Genomic DNA, 22,659 nt, shown 5'->3' on the forward strand with positions numbered 1-22,659 from the left:
ACAGAAAGGTTGAAACCAGAACTAAGGTTTTGCCATGCCACTTGGGAGGGCTTCCAGTCTGAAGCCGTTCCTGCTCTCAGACCCTCCTGGAGCCAGTGCAGCACGCAGGCAGTGCTGCTGGGCCAGAGCTGCCTGAAGACCTCATGCTGAGCAGGGAACAGCTTTCCCCTGTTGCAGGGGCCTGCAGGGAAAGCAGAGGCTGGCAAAAAAGTCCTGACAGTTCAAGGAGCTTGTGATGACATTTTGTGGTCAAACCACCTGCAGTGTAGCTCTTGCCTGAACGGCTTTGGCTTCAGGAGCTGTAAAGCTGTGTTAGTTTGGATTCAGCTGCAACATGAGCAGTTTACCTACAACCTTGCAGCTGAATAAAACATGATGCAGCATTTTTACTCTGCAGCATTATTAAAACTAAATCCTACTAGAAAGTCTGCTTATTCTAGATAATAAAATATGTAGTAACAACACTTTAAGTACTGAAGAACCCAAACACATCCTGAACAAATCTTGATGTATAATCACAGCAACCCTGTGAGACAGAAAGACTTTATGATCCACATTTACCAATAAGGAACTTAGGGATAAAACACAGAAAAATCAGAAGGTTTGCACACGGTTTCATTAGTAAAATGTTAATGTGCCAGGAACTGGATCAGTCTCTGCTAAATCTCAAGAGAGAGCTCTAACCATTTGAACATCCTTTCCACTAAGAACATGTTTGTATTCCTTTAAGTGAATTCGCTGTTTTCAAGTGTTTTTGTTCCCATGTATTTCAAGTCTTTGCTGACTTCTGGTTGACTGCAGAACCACACATGAAACTAAGTTTCCTTCCTGTAAAATGGAGACCTCTGTGTCATCCTTATACAAAACTACCAGGCTTTTTCACATGATCAAAGCAGTGAACAATGGGAAAACCACTAAAAACATGGCAGAAAAGGGAAGAACAAGAGTGGCAATCTCAACAAGGAAGAGCAGGTGAGAATGGTAGCAGTGATTGCACAGCTAAATTGTCAAGCATGGGAATGACTTAAAATAAATCACAGCAGCTGAAGTTGTGGGGAATGTGCTGGGGGGTGTGGTGAGGAGTGCTGGATAGTGGAAGGATGGTAGGGTCTGCTTGTCATAAAGGTAAGGTGCTTGTTCATGGTAAAGCTGTTTTTCTGACACTTTTTGTAGTAAATCTATTCCCCTAGAAGGAGAAAAGCAGGCAAAATTCACAGTTCTTGCATAACAGATGCAGTGTGATGGATAAATTGAGTTGAAAGGATGTTACAAATATTTTCTAATTGACTAAAAAAGTCACATAAAAGATCATAATAGTCTCCTTAAAACCTAGACTGTGAAGGTGATTCCTTCCTTAGCTAATTCTTCAAGATCCCTGAGCCCTGGTTGTGGGAATCAATATTGATATTAACTGAGTGAAAGCTTCTTCCTGAGACCTATGGCCACTGCATGTAGAACCCTGGGGCTCTCTGTCTCTGGCATCAGAAATATCACTTGCACTGTGATGTTCTGAGGGACTATTAGTCTGGTTTTCTTCTGCATGGAAGCGGCTCTCTTCTATGTATTTAGTGACCTGATAACCTTAAGATTTCCTGGTGCCTGTGTAACCTTCAACAGCAGCAGCCTGGCTGCTGTCAGAGTCATGTAACCAGAACGGGTTCCTTCCTCTCTTGTAAAATTGCTTTTCCTTTGTTTACAACTCCTTGTCACGAGCATCTTGCAAGGTCAGTCTCTGGCACTCTCCTCTGGCCCATCATGTATCACACAAGTCTCTTCCCTTTTTTCAGTGCTGCCTCTGAAGGTGTCTTCTCTTCTGCTGTTCTACCAGCTGGACCAACTTCACTTTCTCTTAGACTCTGTCTTGTCTCGAATAGCATTTGAAATAGCTTTTTGCTTTTGCTATATGTATTTTTCTCATTCTCTGCTGCTTGCTTACCTTGTAATTACATTAGAGGCACTCCATGCACACTTCGGTATAGATAAAAGACAAGTGCATGTATGCAAATGTTATTGTACTATATTAAAGCAGAACTTGCAGGCCAGGATGACTTGTTTGATATGTTATTGTTGTAAAACCAAAGCAGAGGTGAAGCACTTCCTCAGTCTATGCTGGATGGTGGATCAGCACTTATTCTTTGTCAGTAAGAAGCAATTAGCCTCAGCACCTTTTAACATACTGGTTGTTTTAAATGCTCCAGAACATCCCAGTCTTGCAGTGTTTTTCCTCCTTTGCTGTATGGGACATGTAAAATGAATAGTTGTGACAGTGACCACCCTAAACGAGAACCTCTGATTCCACAACACAAAAATATTTTGTCATATGTGATTGCAACGTGCCAGTGAAGCTTTCCTGCTGCACTGAGGAATTCCTCTGGTTGCCCTATCCTCAGCTGTAGTGGATAACTCAAGCAACCATGAGGCTTGTTGTTGCACCTGTAACTGGAGTTACACATAGCAGGATCTCTTTAGCTGTGCTATCTGGACTGGCTGCCTTTAATCTATCCCAAACACAGGAGTCTTTCTGTTTTCCTCCCCCATTTTATGATGCTGTGGTTTAGCAACAACAAATTCTGAAAAATTGACACATACCTGAAGGCAACAATCCATATATTTTCTTCACATTTTTGTGCAAAGATTGTAGCTCAGGATTTGAGCTTGCTTAATACTACCAAACTTCTTGGCCACAAACTCTAGTCATTAAAACTCATTAGTGTTCTTTAAGTTGACTAGTGGAGGCTGTTGTGACTGATCATAAAACAAATGCCCTGTGTGGTATTCAGCAGAGCAGATTTAAGCATACACCTGAAACATGACTTGCAAGATGACTGAAATGGAAGTGTGCCTCTCATTAATGAGTTCACTGCATACACCTTACTTTCTAGCTGTTGTACACATAGGTTATGTACATTAGCTGTACATAACATAGGTTATGTACAGCCACCTAGTGCAGAGGTAGGTAAGTAAGGATGCTGTGTTCATTCTTTAAATGATTTGGATTATTTGTGCTGTGTGGTTAATAACAATAATTATGTCTAAAGACAACTAGTAAAACTTATTCAAACTGCTCCCCATACACCCAGAAGGCTCCCAGAAGCAAAACAGAGCAAGAGCTAGCTTTGAAGGTCAGGGTTGGTAGAAGACTTGCTCTTTCACAAGAGACTCTACAGAGGAAAACACCTAGGCAGCTTCTGATAGCTTTGACAGCTCAAAATGAATGGGAAGAGTCTCAATTGCTTGCAGAAACGTAAATATATAAACTGTGCATAAAATAATGTAGCATACGCATGTACAGCTGTGTGAGATATTCCAGTAAGTTTAAGTGCAGCCTTACCATAGGTACAGAGCAGGCTACAGAGAAGGAGCTTTTATTTTCGCACAAGTGTTAGTAGGGGTGTAATTCTAGTTTTCAGCTAAATGTGTTTTGTGACAATTGATTTAGCCTGGCTGTTGCTACAAAACTTAGTGATAACAGAGCATATTGTAGAACTGGTAAAATAGGTCATAATTAAGTAAGAACTCTTATTATATTTATGTATAAACAACTTATTTGTATTCATAGTGGATTGTCTCTGCAAGTCTATTCTTGTCTCAGAGCCAAATAGAAATTTAATGTCATTGTTATGTTTAGGTGAACATCACACTCTTATATTCCCCTCTGTTTGGCCTTGAATAAAAATCAGAGCAACAATAATATAAATGGTACAAAAGTAGTCATGAGCAGTAGCCCATCTGTACTGGACAGAATTCTACAAATCAATTAGATGGTCATAAAAAGCTAAACAGATGTGGATGAATCAACTGTGGAAATAAAATGGATTGAACTCTTGTGTTTATTGTTCATGCATAACCCTTTTTCTTAACTAAGATGAGTAAATTACACTAATTAACCTTTAAAAATTTAGATGATTTCTAAATAATACCTTTAAACAATACCTATTCTTTTCATTGTTACTTGTAAGTGTTTTGTCCGTGACAAGGCAGTTTCATTAGAAGATCTACGGAGGTAGCTGTTTAAACGTGTCCCCCCTCTCCTTCCATCACCAGACTTCTTACAATGAATACTCCCACCTCTCCCCATTAAGCCCTTTCCTGAAGTCAGGAGAAGTCACATGCACTTATCCTAGCAAGCAATGGCAAGAAAAATCATCTTTTGGAAACCTGACTTGGTCTCGCTGCTCTTGGGTGGGATAGAGTCTCCAACAGGACGGCAATCCTATTTCCAGCCATGAGAGCCACCTATCTGGGATAAAGCAATGCTGGCAGCAAACACAAGGTATAGGCCAATGCTTTTGGGCAGGCTGACTGGATACAGACAGTTCTCAGCTACTTTCTGGCACCTCTTGTGACAGCAAACAATTGTGAGAGGATTATATGTGTTTGTGTTCAAAACACAGTGGTTTAGCTTGTGTTACAGCTGAGAGTGGTTTGTTTGTTCTCATTGCTGCAAATAATTTGTAATCAACCAAAAGTATGTTTGACTGTTTCTCCTTAAAATATATAATATATATTTGGCAGTCTGGGGTTAAAATTTCTCAGTGGCATTTCGAGGTCTTAATTAAAACAAGAGATAACTTATGTATTTTTAAAAAAATAAAATAAAACCCAGTACCAATCACAACAATACATTGGATGGAATGGTGAATGGTTTGAGTTTCCTAAATTACTGATATTACCTGCTGATATGAGGGCTGTTCAAAAGGGTACTTCACTTTTGGGTTTATTTATTAAAATCCTGCACTCAACTATAAGAAATTAGCCTCCTAGAGGTGAATCACTCCCTACTCAGGGGAGCTTGCAGCAAAGAAACCAATCATGCACACATTGCAGAACTGCACAGTAACACAGGATCAAATGCTTCACTACATCTCTTGTGCAAGGTGCTAAACAGCAATTGTTCAGCATTCCTCAGGGGGACAAATGTTCTTGGCTAAAAAGCAGTAATTAGACTTTGTCCTCAGATAATTAATGCCAACTTTACAGTACTGTAGGATTTTATTTTTAACTGGAAGCTTTGCTAACTGAGGTGGAGTTTGTACTGTAGGCTATGGGACTCTAGGAGAAACCTGGGAAGATCTCTAGATTAGCTTCAGGTAAGCAAAAATCTTTGCAATTCGTGGTTGGCTAGAGATTTATAAGTGTTTTCTTCAAAGCATGCATCTTGAAAACATCATGACAAAAAAGATGAAGTTTGGTTAAGGGTCTTGGCAGGCTGAAATACTTTGCAGTCTCTCTCCAACAGGACCTACCATAGTTGTTCTTTCATAGTTTACAGCAGGATAAGCTTTTTGGTGTTGACAAAACAGCTGTGCGCTAGAACACTGATAACCCCTCCCTAGGTAAGTCAATTAAGCAATACTATTCCTGATTACATGCAATTTTAATATACAGATTTGTATGGAACTTCATCTGAACCTTGTGGAGTATCATCCCACAATAGATTGTAGTTATGTTCTATGAAGGGGTTCCCCAAAGGGGAAACCTACACAGAATTACCATTGTGTAACTAATCTTGCTGTATCTTGGCTTCCACCACATTAGGCATTCACGCTGTCCTAAAAATGAAACTGTTTTCTTACTGTTGCGTGACTCCTATAACAGATTTCAGAATCCAGCTATGGCATTCTTGGCTGACTGATGTCAGGAAGCTTTCCAGTACTGATTGTGGGGAGAGTGGTATCGAGACCTTTCCCAAATGGCCACATGTTGAAGGCAAGATGGATTTATTAATGAACAGTGCACTTACTTGTGAGCCTAAATTAATAAGGAATCTGCACTGTGTTTATCTGCACTGAGAACAAATGAGAGAAAACAAAGCTGGGAAACAGAAGTAGTCTTTCTGGATGTCAAGAGCAGCCTGAGAGGAAAATGTTGTATGAAGGAAGGTATACTCACTGCTGTATTGCATTGCTGGCTCTAGTTAGAAAATAGTACTTCAGTATCCCTTTTTGCAGGAAAGTGAGTAGAAATCAGTCCACTGTCAGTAAATAGTTCTTGGTCCAGGTGGTGAGACATGTTTATGAGATGATGATAAACAGTGTCTCTGCTTCACTTGTTATTATGTTTCAGACTTCAGCTAACACAGCATCACCTACCAGTACCATGGTGTCTCAGGCAGAGGAAAAATAGCTGAAATCATAGTTTTGGAAAACTAATAATGCAAGAGGTCTCTCATTCTACCTCCCCTTTGTAATGGGGTGTGTGGAATTGAGTAGCATATCTTTTTGTGCAGAAGTTATCCTTATAGAAAAAGTTAATTGTATATGGTAAAGCCCAGGCAGAAGGCAAGCAAAGATAAACTGTGAAGACCAGAACAATGTTTTATGTCCTCTTTATCCATCCCTTTATGCACACAAGTGGTATACACATAGCAGAGAAAGGGAAATTTCCAACAGGTTGGAAGCCCTCTGAAATCTCCAACTACTTTTAATGTGCAACTAGATCAGAGAGCATCTTTCTAAAGAATATTTATAGTACATGCATATCGGCATTAAGTGCACAAGAAATTAACAACTTGAAACCAAAGAATGGCAGAGGTCTAATAACAAAGCAAGATGAATACCTTGACATTTTTCAAGTGTATCTGTACCATTTATTTGACAAAGTATATAGGGCTAATAAATTACCATCCAGAGTACTTCTGCTGTTGCCTCTTTAGCTATTGTCTTGTTATAATGCATCTTCATTATGCTTTCAACCCTTAACTGTTATGTTGCTGCCATCTTAAGAGAAGGAGAATCCCATGGCAAGAGATCTTTCAATTAGCAGGGCAATTCACTATAGAAAAAGCCACTTTGAAACTGCTAATGCACTCTTTTTGTAACCAGTCTCCCCTGAAGAAATCAGCAGTCTTTGCAATTTATTCCAAGAACTGACCCCAGATGAAGACTTAAGGTTCCCCCCATGTGTGTATATACACATAAAAAACAAATTCATATGCACTTGCTTTAATGTAAACAGCAAATAATTTGAGACAAATCTTGACCCAGGTTAGTCTCCTCTAGGGCTGCGCTCTAATTTTCCAGAGCAAATTGCATAGTGCAAATGCAATAGAGTTAAAACACCACATCCCAAGTGTACTTGAATTATGCTGTGTGTAACTAGAGGATATTGCTTTATAAAAGTTAAGTCGCTGCAGTCATTCTCCCTGTCCCCAGTTGTAACTACCACCTCACACCACTCTGTCAAGCAACACCATGTGAAGGGTGTGGTGCCAGGCCCAGCTATCTCTACATTATACCGTTTGAGCTTCCAGATCTTTAGACACAATACAAGGGAATTTATTCCAGAGAGCATCTCAGTTACCTGCTTAAGGTAAAAGCTGCAACTCAGGGTACTTCTTCACCAAATTACTCCTCTGTATGAGCTGCTAGGGCTTAGGACAATGCCAACAGAGTGTAACACAAGCAGCCTATGTCTGATGCTGTATTAATTTGTAGCATACAATCTGAGCAATGGCCTTATGCACAGGCAGGTCCCAGTCTTAAAACTGTGAAAGTACCTCTTTTTACCTGCTGTTGTATTTGATGCAGTCATGACTGCCTGGGGCAATATCTTCTGTGGACATTAAGGATCTGAACAGATAACTGTCATACTGTTTTCTTTCCTAAAGCTGGGACTAGACCTCAGTCAGCTTACTTACCCACCTTTGTTGATTCACCAACGGAGAAGCAATATGTGCATTTGCTACAACAGATCTTACTCTAGATAAAAGCACTGAATCACAGAAGATGCTAGCTACTCTTCAAAGGGCAGGATGGTCCAGTCAGTGCTGTTCTTAACACCTGCCACAGCAACTGATAAAGGGTCATCAATAGTACAACAGTAAAAACAAATAAGCAACAATAATCACATGTGGTCAAAGGTCTGATTTTTAATATAAACTATACACCTAGCATCCATGATTCTTCAGTGATACAAACATGCTTATGGAAGAAAAGGAATCTGGTGCCTTCTAGCAGCTCCTCAGAACCTCCTCTTGAACAGTTAGTTCAAGTTAGCAACTGAACAAAGTTAGGTTGTTAGCAGGGTACGAAGGTTTAATTCTTAAAGGGCAATGAGGGACTGAAAAAACAGTTGTCTCTCTATTTACACAGGCAGGATTTCTGTAACCATCTTTCCATTTTAAATATGCCAAAAATGCAATTTGCTGCTTTTCTAACAGCTATGAAAACAGTGACAAATATGGCAAAAAATGCAGGTAAATATGCATACTGCAAATTTTGTAATACCTTTTTTCCCCTACTAAGACAGTTTACTTATGAGGAAGCATTTCATTTTATTTCACAAGTCTCTGCAAACTACTTACATGAAAAATATTCAAAAGACAGCCCTTTTGAATACTCAATCACCAAGAATTACATGTGAAGTGTAGCTTTTGTATGGAGGTTAAGACTTTCCACATAAGAACAATACTGCAATCCTCCTTTATAACAGAAGGGAACAGAATATTAGAATGCTATTCCTAAAACATTCTTCATTTTAAAGTAACTGTTTCATTCATAAGATTGTTTTTAAATGAGTTCTTCTGAAAGCAAGCTTTCAAAATCATCCAAAATGAGCTTATATATGCATGCTTTGTTTTCATTGCTAAAGTCTTTGATGAACACTACTCAGGTCCTATGGTTTGGGTTTGTGTGAAGCATGATGAAGATTCTGAAAAGACTTTTTTTGAATTATCGAAGAAGCCGCTCAGCCTCCTTGCACTTGCTTTCCTTCGTTTTCCTCAGTAATGCCTGTTTTATAGCATTGATCTTTTCATCAAGTTCAGCCAACGAATAGTTCTGCTAAAAGAACAAAATAAAAAGTAATTATTTACATCTTGTAACTGCTAGAGTAGTGGCCTAGCATTTGATACTTGAGGTCATTGCATATTGCACTAAATGACAGAAATACTTTTGAAAAATTGTGTGAATCTTGCCTCTCTCTAAAAAAAGAAAATAATAAACTTGAAAGAAACTGACAGTCCTAATCATGGATCAATATATCCATGCTATTTCCATTAGATGCTTGATCTGTTAATCAAAAAATAAATAAATAAAACCCTTTGATGGTAAAACATTGGAGCAGACTACCTAGAGCTCAAAGAACAGAGCTTTACAACTCAAGTTTTGTTGTGTGGTTTGTTTTTTTTCCCCCATCAATTTCCTCTGTGTCCATGCGAAGTGACATGGTTGTTGACCACCTTTTACATAAGAAAAAAAGGTCATCAATTTCTTAAAAATATTTTACCCTACAGAAGTTTTTTTCTGGTGCAAGTAAGCCTACTTCCTCAAGCCTTATATGGCTCACATTCCTTTGTAAGTGTTCTCCCCAGTCATCTGTCTTCAAGCATGACTAGCAGCAGACTGTGGCAGTTATGGTACCATTTTCACTATGGAGAAATTCCCTCTTGTGTTAATGTATTCTCTGATGTGATACTGGTATGAAAATAGCAAGGCTCACTGACTTAACTTTCTATCTCCTATAATGTCAGGTCTTGCTGCAACACTTCTGCTGAGACAGCAATTTCCATTTTTATCGTCTCTTAATAAACTGATAAAGTAATTAAAAAAAAATTACTAGGAAGGTGATTAGAATTCACGAACTGCTTGTTACCCCCAGCATGATTAGCATCTATTATAGAGTTATTTTATTCCATCATCTTTCTAATTGTTGAAAACAACAAGTAACCCACCCTAGTACAGACTTGCAGAAGGCTCGTTTCACTGTCATCCATTAACTTTTTCTCTATCCTGCCCTTTCTTTAGCAGCAAACTAGCCCACAATAATGCAGCTATTTTTGTGAAGTCAGACATTTGCTTGGTAGAACTTCTGATTAATTCTCTCTCAAAACATCCTAAACTGAAGGTAAACAAAAGTTAACAACACTTACATGCGGAGGTTGAACCTTTCTCCTCTTGCCAGAACAGCTCTAAAGAAAAAACATAATCAAAACAGTCTTAATGTTGAGTTGACAGAGTTCAGATAAGTAATGCTGAAATCTACAGAGCCTGTAACTATGCTGACAAGAGTCTTAAAAGTACAGAAAGAATTGTGACTACCATTCCATGAGTTAAAGAAACCTTTTTATGATTAAGTGTACTCTGGACCATGAGAAATACCACTGGAGAGCAGTCAGAAGTTGTTGAAACTTCTCTGTGCTTGGCAGTCAACATATTCACCAACAACTTAACTGGAGCTTCTTTCAGTAAAAACAAAAATCAATATCCAGCTTTTGAAACCATCAATATTTTTCTCTCTAAGATTTTCTTGTATCCACACCAATATTTAAGTAAACTTTGGACAAAAAAAAAAAAAAGCTAATTACTCCACAATACTAATCTTGCCTCAGTAACCCCCCCACCCTGGTCCCCATAATAGAGATGATCATAAAGTATTTTCCAAGGGAATTTCAGCATATGAAAGTACATGTTTTTTAACGTCTAGTTTACAAGAACTTGAAGGAATAACCTTACAGAAAAATGACTTTATTGGTCTCTACCATGGGAAAAAGTGAAAAAGAATGGTATTATTGCTGTTGACTTTTCAATGCTGACTCTTCTTTGGCTGGTCTCAAGGGAGAATATGTAAATTCAAGTATGATCAACAGAAACTTTCTTATTGATTATTACATAAGGAAAGAAGGAAGAGCAAGATACCAGATCAAAAATTTCTGCAGCCAAGCAGAACCTCATGTAGAAAACACTACTGTTCTCTTGCTCTAATCTCCACTGGTGAATGAAGGATAGAACCTACTATTCAGAAACAGACAGAACTCAGCCTGGAAACCAGCAACAAAGAAACTGGAGTCATAGAATCATACAAAACAAGACAAGTGGTTTACCCTCTCATCGTACTAGAACAACTATTTTATATACCTGATCTTTAGTAATCAGATCATGTACAGAAGCCCAAAGAATTGCAGCTGATTTTTTAAGCCATTAATGATTTGTATGAAGATCTAAACTTTAGTCAATTTTCTTGTCATCAGAAACACTTCATATTTTAAGGGGACAAAAAAAAAATCCATCCTCTATAAAATAGTTCTTACAAATTAGTTAAGCTCAGGTAGCTACATTTATTTTTTTCAAACAAAAACTGTTTTCTTTCAAATGAGAAATGAGGCAGAAATACGACCTTACGGAAATTGTCCCCATGAAATATAACTATTGTATCAAGCCAGAGCTGTCTACCCATTATTTTTCTGTACATCAAACATTTAAGCACAGAAGCCCAAAATCCATTTAGGTATAGTAAAAGAATGAGAGAATTTCTTACTACAGATTGAAAATATTCAGGAGATAGTCCTTCCAGCTCAAGGATTTTATCTTCAAGCTTCTTAATTCTCTGATAAATATCTTTTGGTACAGGACCACCTAAATATATCAGTACGAATGAAAAAAAAATTAAAAAAAAAAATCAGGAAAAGCACTTGAATAGCTTTTTTTTTAATTAAAAGACTGCAAGTTTTGACTTTGAGTCCTGCTACCAACCAGCAGCTGGAACAAAATGAGTGGCTGGGAAAATAAAAGGGAAATGTAATTAACATAAATCACAATAAAACCTCGTTGGTAAGCCAGTACAATCCATGAAGGCAACAGACAACTTTATACACATGGTTGAAAGAATGTCTCAGAAGGTCCCTGGAACAACAAATGATCACTTTCACAATGCCAAACGTGCCAGATGCCACCTCAAAACAGACAGTGGCAAGAGGAGGGTGCAGACAGGATGGCAAGCCACACATCAATTCAGCTTTGATATGTAAGACTGAAGTGAAGGAAGCCTATCTCCACCAATCATCAGAGAGGATAGAGAAGAAGTATGAGTTGTGATTGACAAAGAACAACATTTGCCTGGGTATGGATGGGAGAAGTAGGAGTGGGAAATGTGTATGGAGAATGGAGTAACAGAAATTTAAAACAAACAAACAAAAAACACCACCACCTAAACCCACTTGCTGTTGACAGCTATATTACAGAAGCCTGGGCTTGTTTCCCCACATAACAGAAGTGATCAAAAGATCACCTTTAGAAAGCATCTCATTTATGCTCCATAGTATTCTATAAACTGAAATCACTGTTTAACAGAACTATTGGGTATTCCAATTGGAATTGGTTCTGATCAGTAGCGACAATCAAGGCCTTTGTAAGCTTTTTCTTCTTCTCTTGACACCCCTTTCTGTTTCTTTCTAGGTCTGTTATATAAGACAGTTCTGTTCCACCAACTACTGAAAGAAGCACTAATGTTGTTGAATTCTTTCTTTTTTGCCATTCATCTATTTCCTTGCTTCAAACAGACAATTTTTTAGGTACCTTCTCCCTCTGTTCTGCTCTCTATTCTATTCATCACTCAACCGCTACTAATTAAATTCAGCAAACCTCTTGTTCTTCTTAATATTGCTGGCCCTTAATTTAAAGAGCAAAGGACAGTACTAGCACTAAAAGAAATAGTTCTGAAAAACAACTAGTAAGTCAAGAACAACTCTCAGTCATCATAAATTAAAGCTAGGGAGTAGTTAGCTGAGGTAGGTTACCTGCTTAAATGAATACTTTTTGCACAGCTGCTGGGGAAGTAACAAGTTATCTCACAGCCTTTCCCAGAAATGCTGATTTGGACAGGAGCTGAGCTGGAATTGCACACTTTCATCCTCTTCACCCCTATACTGTATTTTAGCTGATTCATTCTTTCAAATAAAATTATGCCATCTCTTGTAGGCACAACCTCGAGGCAAGGATCCCTCCTTACCTATCCCTGATATGCATTAACTCCAAAGCTACTACATTTGTAGCTTTAATGCCCAGCAGCCACTTGCAAATTCTATTTCTGCACGCACAAAAAAATTATTTTTGAGGAAGCGCAGCTAAGCATCAAGCTCTGACTGTTGCCTCAACAGTATCAAGGAGCATCTACTCTCCTCTCTGCCTCAAGACTGATGCAGTATGCATTCACAGGAATCCAGTGGTCTAGTCACTATTCACTATATTCTAGAGAATGAGGTGGCATCTATTCAGTTATTTAAAAGACAAAAAAGTCAGCATGTGCCTGCAGTGTGAAGTGTACAACATTCACATTAAGAGGTAAGGATCTGGATTTCTACTCTGTTTTGAAAACACCTTCAAGAAAAATACAGATTCCTCCTGGATGAGTACTTTATGGATTTGAATTCTAGAAAACGGGGCTGGGATGAGCTACATTTAAGAAATCAGTAGCGTGGTGGCTAGAGCATTTATTTTAGTGAAAGGTGTAGGCTCATGTCCGTATGGCTAAAGGAAATTAGTGACAAGGAGCTTCACACGTTCTAGGAAATGGACTATCACAAGCCTCTCAGATAACCAAATTTCATGAATCATCCACTTTTAGGAAAAGGTCTCAGGTGGTGTTTTTGATTCATCCTATCCAGAACCCACAGGTTGTCCACAAAGCAAGACTGAGTCCTGACCTCAGCTTTTCCTTTTCAACAGGTAGAAGGCAGAAGGGCTGCAATGGCTGTGGAGAACCTCTGTCCAAATTCCAGACTGTTTTAAATCCCACTGAAGTACTTCTCTCTCCTTGGCTACCACTTGAAGCTTAAATTTATTAACTCAGCAACCTAGTCTGGACATAAATCTGGATTCCATTTTGCACATAAGATCCTAAATATTAGATTGTAGTACTTGGAGGGACTAAACTCTTTAGTGGATCTAGCCCACTGCTTTTACATTCACAGAGCTTATAGACTTGCCCATTTTTAGTACAGTACTAACCGTAGTAAAAACTGGCACACCAATGTCAAAATTAAAATGTAGTACAAACCTGTTTGTAACCGTAAGTGTGCTTCAATATTTTGCAATCTCTCCTCAACAGCTTGGTTTCCACAATCATGAATGGGTACACTGGCTTTATGACTGGACCCATGTGCTCCTTCAAATCTAGTCTGAGGCCCATATGTATTTACTACCCTAGAAACTAGGTAAAGAGAAAGAAATTTAACACATATGCACATGAAACATCAACATATGTGTAGTTAAAACAAAAATTATTGTTAAACAATTAATATGCCATTAAAATGTGAAAAGCTGTGTTAAATCTATTTCACAACTGTCATATTTGAAGGGTTCCTCACACACTGAGATCAAAGGTCCTTATTTTTATATATGAGTAACTAAACAAAAAAATTAGCAGTTTATATTTGCAAAGGAAAAACAATCATGCATTCATGCAGAATGGCAGTATGAAGAATTTGTCATCAGCTGCAGATGAATAGCAGAAAAATAGGTATCTGTCAGTAGTTGCATGTGTGAACTGTTGTGAATGCAAAGACGCCAGACCTAGTATTACAGAAAGCACCAAAAGTACATGCAGTTGAGGGAAGATGTACGACCAGAAGCACTGTCAGTTAAAAAAAAAAAAAAAAAAAAAAACTACTGAGAGAAGTTCTTAAAGATCCTTAGCTTTAACTCACTTCCCCATCCACTTGCTCATGAGACTTTTTAATGCTTATACCTAGCATTGTGCTCCACAGAATTTTTCTGAGTTTCTCAAAAATGGAAGAGAGGATTACTTCCATTCTTGGATTTTGTTTTAATACCTGAGTAACCTGTGTACAAGCAATCTTTTATAAATAACTTTTGCTGGATAATCATTTCTACACTATTTAATCTTTTACAAAAGATAGTGCCATGGTAACTTTGTTCTCCAACCTGTCACTTCCCATAAATTTGTCTCAGAACTTTCACCATATCCCCAAATTATTTTCTAACTCAATATAATTACACTGATTAATGGAAAATAAGAGATTTTTTTTTTTTTTTTTTAATAATGTCAATTCCTTAACTGGACTGCTGGTTTCACCTTAGAAAAAAATTGCAACGAATCTTACAGCTTCCCTGTCATGCTTTATATTTTGCATCTTTGCTATCAGACAATGATAACAGGCTACTTTGTTTTGGTATTCAGTGCAAAACCAGTAGTCTAGTGAGGAAGTTATGGGATTGAAAACCTTGGAGAAGCAAGGGAAGATCTAGAAGTATTCGTTACAGTCATAAATTAATTTGTTAAGTTTCCATTTTTAAGCACTCTATAAAAAGATTCTAAGCCAAAATTTATCAGTACTGTTCTATCTTGACTTTCTTAATAAATGGGTATTAAAATAGTTGCTTACCCTTTATATGGCTTTTAAATCCAGGATAAGGTGTGAAAATTGCATCTGTTCTGGCACAGCTATTTTCTAAATAAATAATAGTAACAATAATGAAAAGAGTGAAATCCTGATTGTGTATTTATAATTTTAAATATCAGTTTAGAGACTTTAACAAATCTAATTAAAATTTTTACAACAAAAACATCAGAAATAATTCATTCATTCCACAAACATTTGCTCATGAATAATTTCACACACTTGCATGGATCAGATGGTTTAACTGGAGAAGTCACTTATACGAATGTATGCACATATATATGTGTGTGTGTGTGCATATACACACACACAGAGGACCAATTTTTTTTTTTTAAGAAAACAAACAAACAAAAAATTGTCACTGCACTCTTCTAACTTGTTTCTTTCTTCCTGCACAGAAGTCCTTTCCTTGCTTACCATTGCTGTTCTGTTTTTATGTCGTTTCTTGAAACTTTTTTCCTCATATTTTGGACTGGCTTAATTTACTCATCAGAATCCTATTTTCATCTTCCTGCATTTATTCTGATGCCTGTGACTTCTTTAATTTGCTTAGCTGTAAAAACCTACTGTATAGGCCATCTTGATTTATTCAAATGTTTATATTTAAATATCTGTTCATATACACCAAAGGTTTACAAGTATTTTATTATGGTTGAACATACAAAGGAAGATCTTGTCATTTCTTCTGTACTTAATTAATAATTTTAGGAAGCAGTATATTACCAGCTAGCATCTCCTACTAGACTGTAGATGTCATTTTCATTCCAACTAGTATTCAAAGAGTTAAACTCTCTTCATGTAAAACTTGTGGAACAATACGCTTTGATCTCTATCTAAAAGCATTAAGTACATCACAGAGACAATGCACATCTGGGTTCACAGTTACATAGAAAATCTATGTCTCTTTACTACTTTTATATACGTAAGTGTCTTCACTGTTAAGATGCATTTGGTTACACAGACACTGTCTGTGCTAATGGGATCCAGCCTAACAGATGGATTTAAGACTGGTCAATTGTGCAAGGTGGTATATTAAAAATACCAATAGCATGAGATACATCGAAATACAAGAGTTAGTTATTCTAAGTAGCTTGCAATTCACAATGATTAAAAAAATATTTCTTTGTAATACTTCAACTAGCATTAAATTAACTTCAACTTCAAATATGCCATTCCCAAGACATTTCCGTATTGTGATTCTGTTAACTTTGGAAGGAACATCTAGCTAAAACACTGAGAACAACAGCTGCAAAAATCATCTGATTTAATATCACAGTTCTTAAAGCAAACACAGTAATATCTGTAATCTTTCTGTATGGAATCCATTAAACATTGTCATCCAGTAAATAATAATTTTTGTTTTTTTGGTCCATCCGGCAGCATCTACAGTGCACGTGCATGTTCTTAACTTTAAAGAAAAGTTACTCTTAAAATAAAGTTCTGTTTTAAATATATAATGTTATCTTAAAAAAATAATAAAAACAATAATAAAAAAACTTAAATTGCTATGAAGATGAAAGTCTGGCCAGCCAGTTACCTTGATTACAATCAATAACATTGCAAAATTCCCTGACATTATTTTCATTGATCTCAGCTTGTTTCCTCTCGATGAAGGCTGATATCCGCCTGTCAATCTGTAGGTAATAAACATGATGGCATGTATCTCCGTCATTCTTTAAATTTAGAATCTAGATTTATTTATTTATTTATTTAGGCAAATCACTTACTTCTGCTTTTCCAGCTTTTATTTGGACCACCTCTGGATCAAAATTAATATGAGCATCCTTCAGATCTCCCAAGTCATAACTTGCATACTTTTCTTCAGTATGAGAGTTATCATCATAAATGTTTAAATTTGTTTCACAAGTTTGGCCTTCTGTTTTACCTGCAGGTTCAACATGACCTATACCTTCCTCTTTAATCAATGGCTGGAGTTTTTCTAAAAGAGGCTGAACAAAGAAAATGGTATGTTATAGTTAAAGGGAAAAAAAAAGAAAAAAAAGTCTATTATTATTATAATTTCTGAAACAGACCAACTGAAATAATTTCAGTAATTGTAACATCTGCCTCCGACAGAGAACGGTAATTAAAATAAAAATAAAAATCTATAGTTAGAAATACTACACACATCATGATTTTGGCCTTCTTGACCTGCGTCTTTTAGAGGTTTGTATAGGGAAACTCCCAAATTTCTGAGAAAATCTGTCTGCTACTCATCTGTTGGTAGCTAAATCAAAGCTTCAATCGTTGGCACCAATGCCACTTAATTAACATGTCATTCAAATGCCTACTCAGAACAGTAAGGCTTAGTATTTTTCCTTCTTAACACGAAAGCTAATGCTTTCACACTGTAAAGCCTTTACTTTATCACCACAGCACTACATTCTCCACTTGAAACTGCAGTTGCCGAAGTGAATGAGAGAACACAGACATAAAATATATAGGTATTATCCAGAGCACATGCTTTTCTTGACATGGTTGATTATCTACTTAGGTCATGAAATTAAATGAGAGAATGCACTTACATTTGTAGCAGCAAAATAAATGCTTATTATTCTACTGCAGTAACTCTTACATGTGATGTAAAACAAGACCTTGCTGTATATAGAAAAGTCACATACCCCCCCCCCCTTTTTTTTTTTTTGTTTTTACCAGTTTCATCTAATCTAAATTTTAGCATTTCTTTTCCCTCTGGAAATCCACAACTCATTTATTTATTTTTAACCACAACATGATTTTTGCTAGTCATTTCCTGAAATGGAATCATATTTCTCCATTTGACTGTAATAACACCACAAGTAATTTGTATTTTTATTTAACTTGCTTATTTTTTCTTTGTATTTATTCCACCAAAGACTTCTTATGTCTGGGAAACATGAAGGTTTTTTGTTATACTTGGAGAGAAGCAAATACAGAAACTTCTTTTTTTTTTTTTTCCACCCTCTCAAAACTACATACTTGAAATAATTCATTGACTAGCTGAAAGGAAAACAGATATTCAAATCCCCACCTTTGACACATTGACTGTCAAGGTCAAAACACTGTTCAGTTACCAGCTGAACACACCCTCTCCACCATACAACTGAATTCTAGATACTTTTGACAGGGTTGGAAAGTTTCAAACAGTCAAAAGAAATGACAGTAATGGTGACTGGCTACTTGGCAAGATGAGACATTAATGTCAAAGAAATTACTCTTAAAAAAAAAAAAAACCCTACGCTGAAAATATATTTAATTGCAGTAAGACACTCCAGGATGTGTCATGCTGGGATAATGCCACTTCTTGAACCACTGAAAGCACTCCATGAGCCTCAAAACTCACCCAACGCATGGAATCATTATCATAGCATGACACACACCTGCCGTGTCTTATTGCTTAATTATAACCCACCATAGATGGAAATGTATCACATTTACAATGCAAGTCTAGAAATCAATGAGGCTGCATTTATTCAGCCTGCTCACCTACAGTGGCTATTCCCACCACTAATCTGAAAAATCTGCGAATACCTATGAAGCATACCAGGATCTCAAGTGTATAATACTTGTGAACCTTTTTTTTGTTGAACATAGCAATAAGATCAAAACAACTAAAATTTTACAGTTTAGATAATGTAACTACATCCAGTTTTTGTCCACTTTAGTCAAGTTGAATGTATCCAACGAAATGTTTACCTGCAAACATAAAATATGCTGCTGAAGCGCACTAAAGAGCAATGTTGGCTGAAGTGCTGATGTGCTTTGAAGCTTGCTCCAGTCGATTACAACTTTCACGATATCATCTCCAAGGTTAAGCTTCAACAGAGCAAAAGAAACACCACAAAAAAAGTATGTTGTATTAATGTCACAAAAATATACATGAGTTCTACAGGACAACAATTACACTCAATCTCATATAGATCCCATTTTATGTGGTTACAGGGGATAGGTTTGACATTAATTATAATTCAAACAGCTGCCATTTTCAAAGTAAACTAGTATTTGTGGAGTATGTTAAAAAAAATAGAAAATCCTAACTACCTAATCACAATTTCACTGTGTTAATTTGAGCTTTAACTTTGGTCAATTCTCTATTCAATTAATCCTTGTACTAAAACGTGCTGTTTTTGTTAATCACTCAAATCTTTTTTTAAAAGATGACAGAACCAGCGATAGGAAGAAACATGCACCCAGTGCGGCAGCACCCTGTAAACTCATGTATTTTATTCTTAAATGTGCAAGACTATATATCAGCCTGTGCGAACAAGGTCTTGATGCTGCATCGTTTGTACTTGTTGCTAATCCAAAGCAGGCTTTACATTGAGATTACCAGCGTTAAAGTCTTTACAAAATCAAACAAACTCTAGACTATACAGCACAACTGCCAAACCTATTTCTAAATCACAGTTTTCCTTTATACACGTTCAGAACAAAATAACAATGCTGTTGTCTTTGCTGAGGAATGGCAGCACTTAACTCCCAAAACAATAAAGAGAAATACATGTAGGGAATCTGAAGTTGTATGCTATAAGCCAAAAATAAAATCTGAGTTCTTAATGCAAAGCTGATTGTTAATAATCACTAATGAATTATGTACTTACACACACACACTTGTCATTATTTGTTACACTAAAGCTCTTCTCACAAAATCTGGAAATGACCAACACTTTCATTTTCCTAAGCCAAGCAGGTTGCTTTCCAACCAGACAACCCCCAAGTGATCTCCCAGTTTATAAATACATATAAAACTCTTGTTTAAAATCAGCAGGACCTACAGGTACCCTGTTTCAGATGCAGAATTCACAAGTCTGCACATTTGTATATGTAAAAAAAATTAAAAAATTCAGGCAGATGATGAAATTGACCTTTAATATGTGGTCTAAAAATGGCTACTTCAAACAGTATCAAATATTATGGATACACACACGTGTATGTACTTGTTTCCTGAATCCACAGCTCAGCACATTAGGAAACAGTGGAAATAAACACGAGAATGCTTCCATTACACTGAAGGAAAGTTAATGGAATACTATAGTGCTCTACATTAGTTTCAAAACCAGGCAGCAGCATAATAACTTTGTACGTAAAGGACCTCCAGTCCTGAACCTTCACTCTTTAGTCAAAGAACAGCCTCGTTAAATCCAGTGTTAGAATCCAAATCAACTACATAGTAAAAGAGATGGGAGATCTACTGACCTTTAGAGGCCAAAACAAAAACAAAACAAAAAAAAACACCACTAGTGGAATAGTGAACAAACTTGCATTTTTTTTTCTATGCACTACAAAATAGCAATTGATCATACCATGTTTTTATCTGGCTAGGTATATATTTTAGATAAACAGTTTTTAAATAAAGAATAAACCCCTCTTGCAACCAAACATGTTTCAAATACAGTGCAGTTAGTTTTCTCATTGTTTCACATCCTTCTACCTATAAGAACTGTGAAAAGCAGCCTTATAAATTCTGTGATTTGATAACTTCAAAGCCTTCGTAGGTTTACAGCTGCACAGTCTCTTCTGTAGCAATCTACAAGAATGTAAGTTATTTCAGCCCTTTGAAATTGTTTTTATGAATGACACTAATTATCACTCGGGGCTTAAAGAACTTGGCAGTCATCTTGGTTTTAAGAGTTGTTATCCCCAGATCTCCTAGTCACTGCTGCAAGTCACTGCTCTAGTAAATAAAAATCCTATGCCAGAATGATTCCTGTTTACAGTGCAAGTGGTTAGCACAAATCTAACTTAAGCCACTGTGATAGGCTTGGCATGTGTTCCACCTCTCTAGACAAGGGAGAAAGAGACCAGCAACTTTAGTCAAAAGTGCAAGATGGATTACTAGGGTGGGTAAGCTAGTAAAACACCACGGTTAAATCTAACAGAACTCAAGTGCTGGCAGACAAGTGTAACTGGACAACAGGACAAAATCATGAGTGGGCAATTAAAACTCTCTTCAGCTAAGATAGGCCAACCAAACCCTACCTGCTCATAGTTCAATGCAGAGTACAGTAAAATGGGATTGTTTATATTGTCATGGAAAGAAAACACTTCAGACACCAATAATGACAATTTCTTTCTACACCATAACTACTGCTGCTCAACTGAAGGGATGTAGCAATTCTAACATGAAACTGTTTTATTGCCCCAAACCTTCAAACCACTATCTAATTTCAGGAGCCTGAGCTTGCTTCTACTGCCTTCACAGAACCGCTTACATGCTTCCACAGTAGAAAAGGATTTAATCTGTAAATTATTTAGGGTAATGATTAAGTTGTTACTGAAACCTTCTCTGAACGTAGGCATTGGCAACCTGCTCTAGGTGTTCCTGCTTGCGCAGGGGGGTTGGACCAGATGCTCTCCAGAGGTCCCATCCAACCTAAATGACTGTGATAAGGGCCTCCCATCACTACTCTCACATCTACTAAATAATTCAGTACCACTGAAACCTGAAACAGGTGATTCAACCTAACGTACCACGGAGCAAAGCCACTCTTAAGCACTTTGTGCCTGATTATACATTATTACATCAACGCCCAGATCAAGCTCCCAATCGTTTATTGTCATTCAACCCACAGTGACTCTTCGGTAGCATTTCAACTCAGAATGTTCGATTTTTAAGAGACCGCTACTAGGCAGCACCCGGCTGTCCGCCAAACCCCAAAGCTCTCGGCGCCAGGGGATCCCCCTCCCCCGGCCCGCCCCTCACTCACCTGCCCCGCCAGCCCCACCACGGAGCGCAGGGCGCTGCTCGCCACCTCCGAGGCCGCCAGGTCGGCGCCGGCCCCCGGAGCGCAGTCGCCGGGCTGGAGCGGGCTGGGCGCTGCCGCCGCCGCCGCCATGACACCGGGCCGGGCCGGGCCCCGCCGCCAGAGCCGTCCCCGGCGTCGCTGAGCGATGACGAACGCCTCGGGTGGCCCTGCCGCCGGCCCCGCCCCTGCGAGTGATGGACGGTAGCGGCAGCCAATCGAGGGCTGCGCTGCTGATCCGGGCGGTGCTGAGGGGGACCGGGCGACGCGGGGCTCCTGGGCCAGGGACGCAGTGCCCAGCTCTGAGAGGGCTGAGGTTGGGGCAGCTGGGCCCGCGGTGGGGAAGCAGCCGCAGGTCTTGCTGTTCTGGTCCCCTGTACTACAGGGAAGGAAGGACACCTGTGTGCCCACCCTGCGGTGTCCCACTTCCCAGCATGTTGAGCATATGGGTTCCCCAAGTCTGAGGAGACTGAGAACCCTAGAACCATAAAGGTTGGAAAAGCCCTCCAAGATCATCTCGTCCAAACATCCCCCTACCACTGATATCAACCCTTAAACCGTGGCCCCATTTCCCTAAGCACCATGCCTGACTGCTCTTTCTGAGAAGAAATGTCTCCTCATTTCCAACCTGAACCTCCCCTGGTGCACTGTTAGTCCATTCCTTCTTGTCCTATAACAAGCTAGCGCAGCTTTTGCTCCTCTCTTACGCTTCCCTGGGACCTTTAAGCTGTTCTCAGCTCAGGTCCGTTGCCACACAGATAGAAGACCATCTCAGTTTTTGCACAATGTGTGTTCAGCCAG

At 38.2% G+C, this 22,659-nt stretch overlaps 1 protein-coding gene across 1 annotated transcript; it reads right to left on the minus strand.

Annotated features, from left to right (window-relative positions):
* Positions 1–7,850: 7,850 nt before the first annotated feature.
* MBIP (MAP3K12 binding inhibitory protein 1) lies at positions 7,851–21,951 on the minus strand. The gene is made up of 9 exons (XM_032188789.1): positions 21,823–21,951; positions 18,812–18,931; positions 16,864–17,085; positions 16,674–16,770; positions 15,122–15,187; positions 13,774–13,926; positions 11,257–11,354; positions 9,872–9,910; positions 7,851–8,780 (listed from the first exon to the last, which is right to left on the minus strand). Exons 1-9 carry the CDS (start codon positions 21,949–21,951, stop codon positions 8,673–8,675), a joined length of 1,032 nt encoding a protein of 343 aa, XP_032044680.1. The 3' UTR covers positions 7,851–8,672.
* Positions 21,952–22,659: the final 708 nt, after the last annotated feature.

The sequence above is a fragment of the Aythya fuligula genome, chromosome 5 (assembly GCF_009819795.1).
Source record: "Aythya fuligula isolate bAytFul2 chromosome 5, bAytFul2.pri, whole genome shotgun sequence".
In the NCBI taxonomy this organism is placed as follows: Eukaryota; Metazoa; Chordata; class Aves; order Anseriformes; family Anatidae; genus Aythya; species Aythya fuligula.

What these genes read in the sequence shown, in the direction of transcription:
- MBIP (XM_032188789.1), bottom strand. Translation starts at nt 21,951, where the DNA reads ATGGCGGCGGCGGCGGCAGCGCCCAGCCCGCTCCAGCCCGGCGACTGC. An exon ending in TAAAAGCTGGAAAAGCAGAA is followed by an intron (nt 16,771 to 16,863) that starts GTAAGTGATTTG and finishes TATTACCTACAG; the next exon opens with ATTGACAGGCGGATATCAGC. An exon ending in ACACTTACGGTTACAAACAG is followed by an intron (nt 11,355 to 13,773) that starts GTTTGTACTACA and finishes TGATATATTTAG; the next exon opens with GTGGTCCTGTACCAAAAGAT.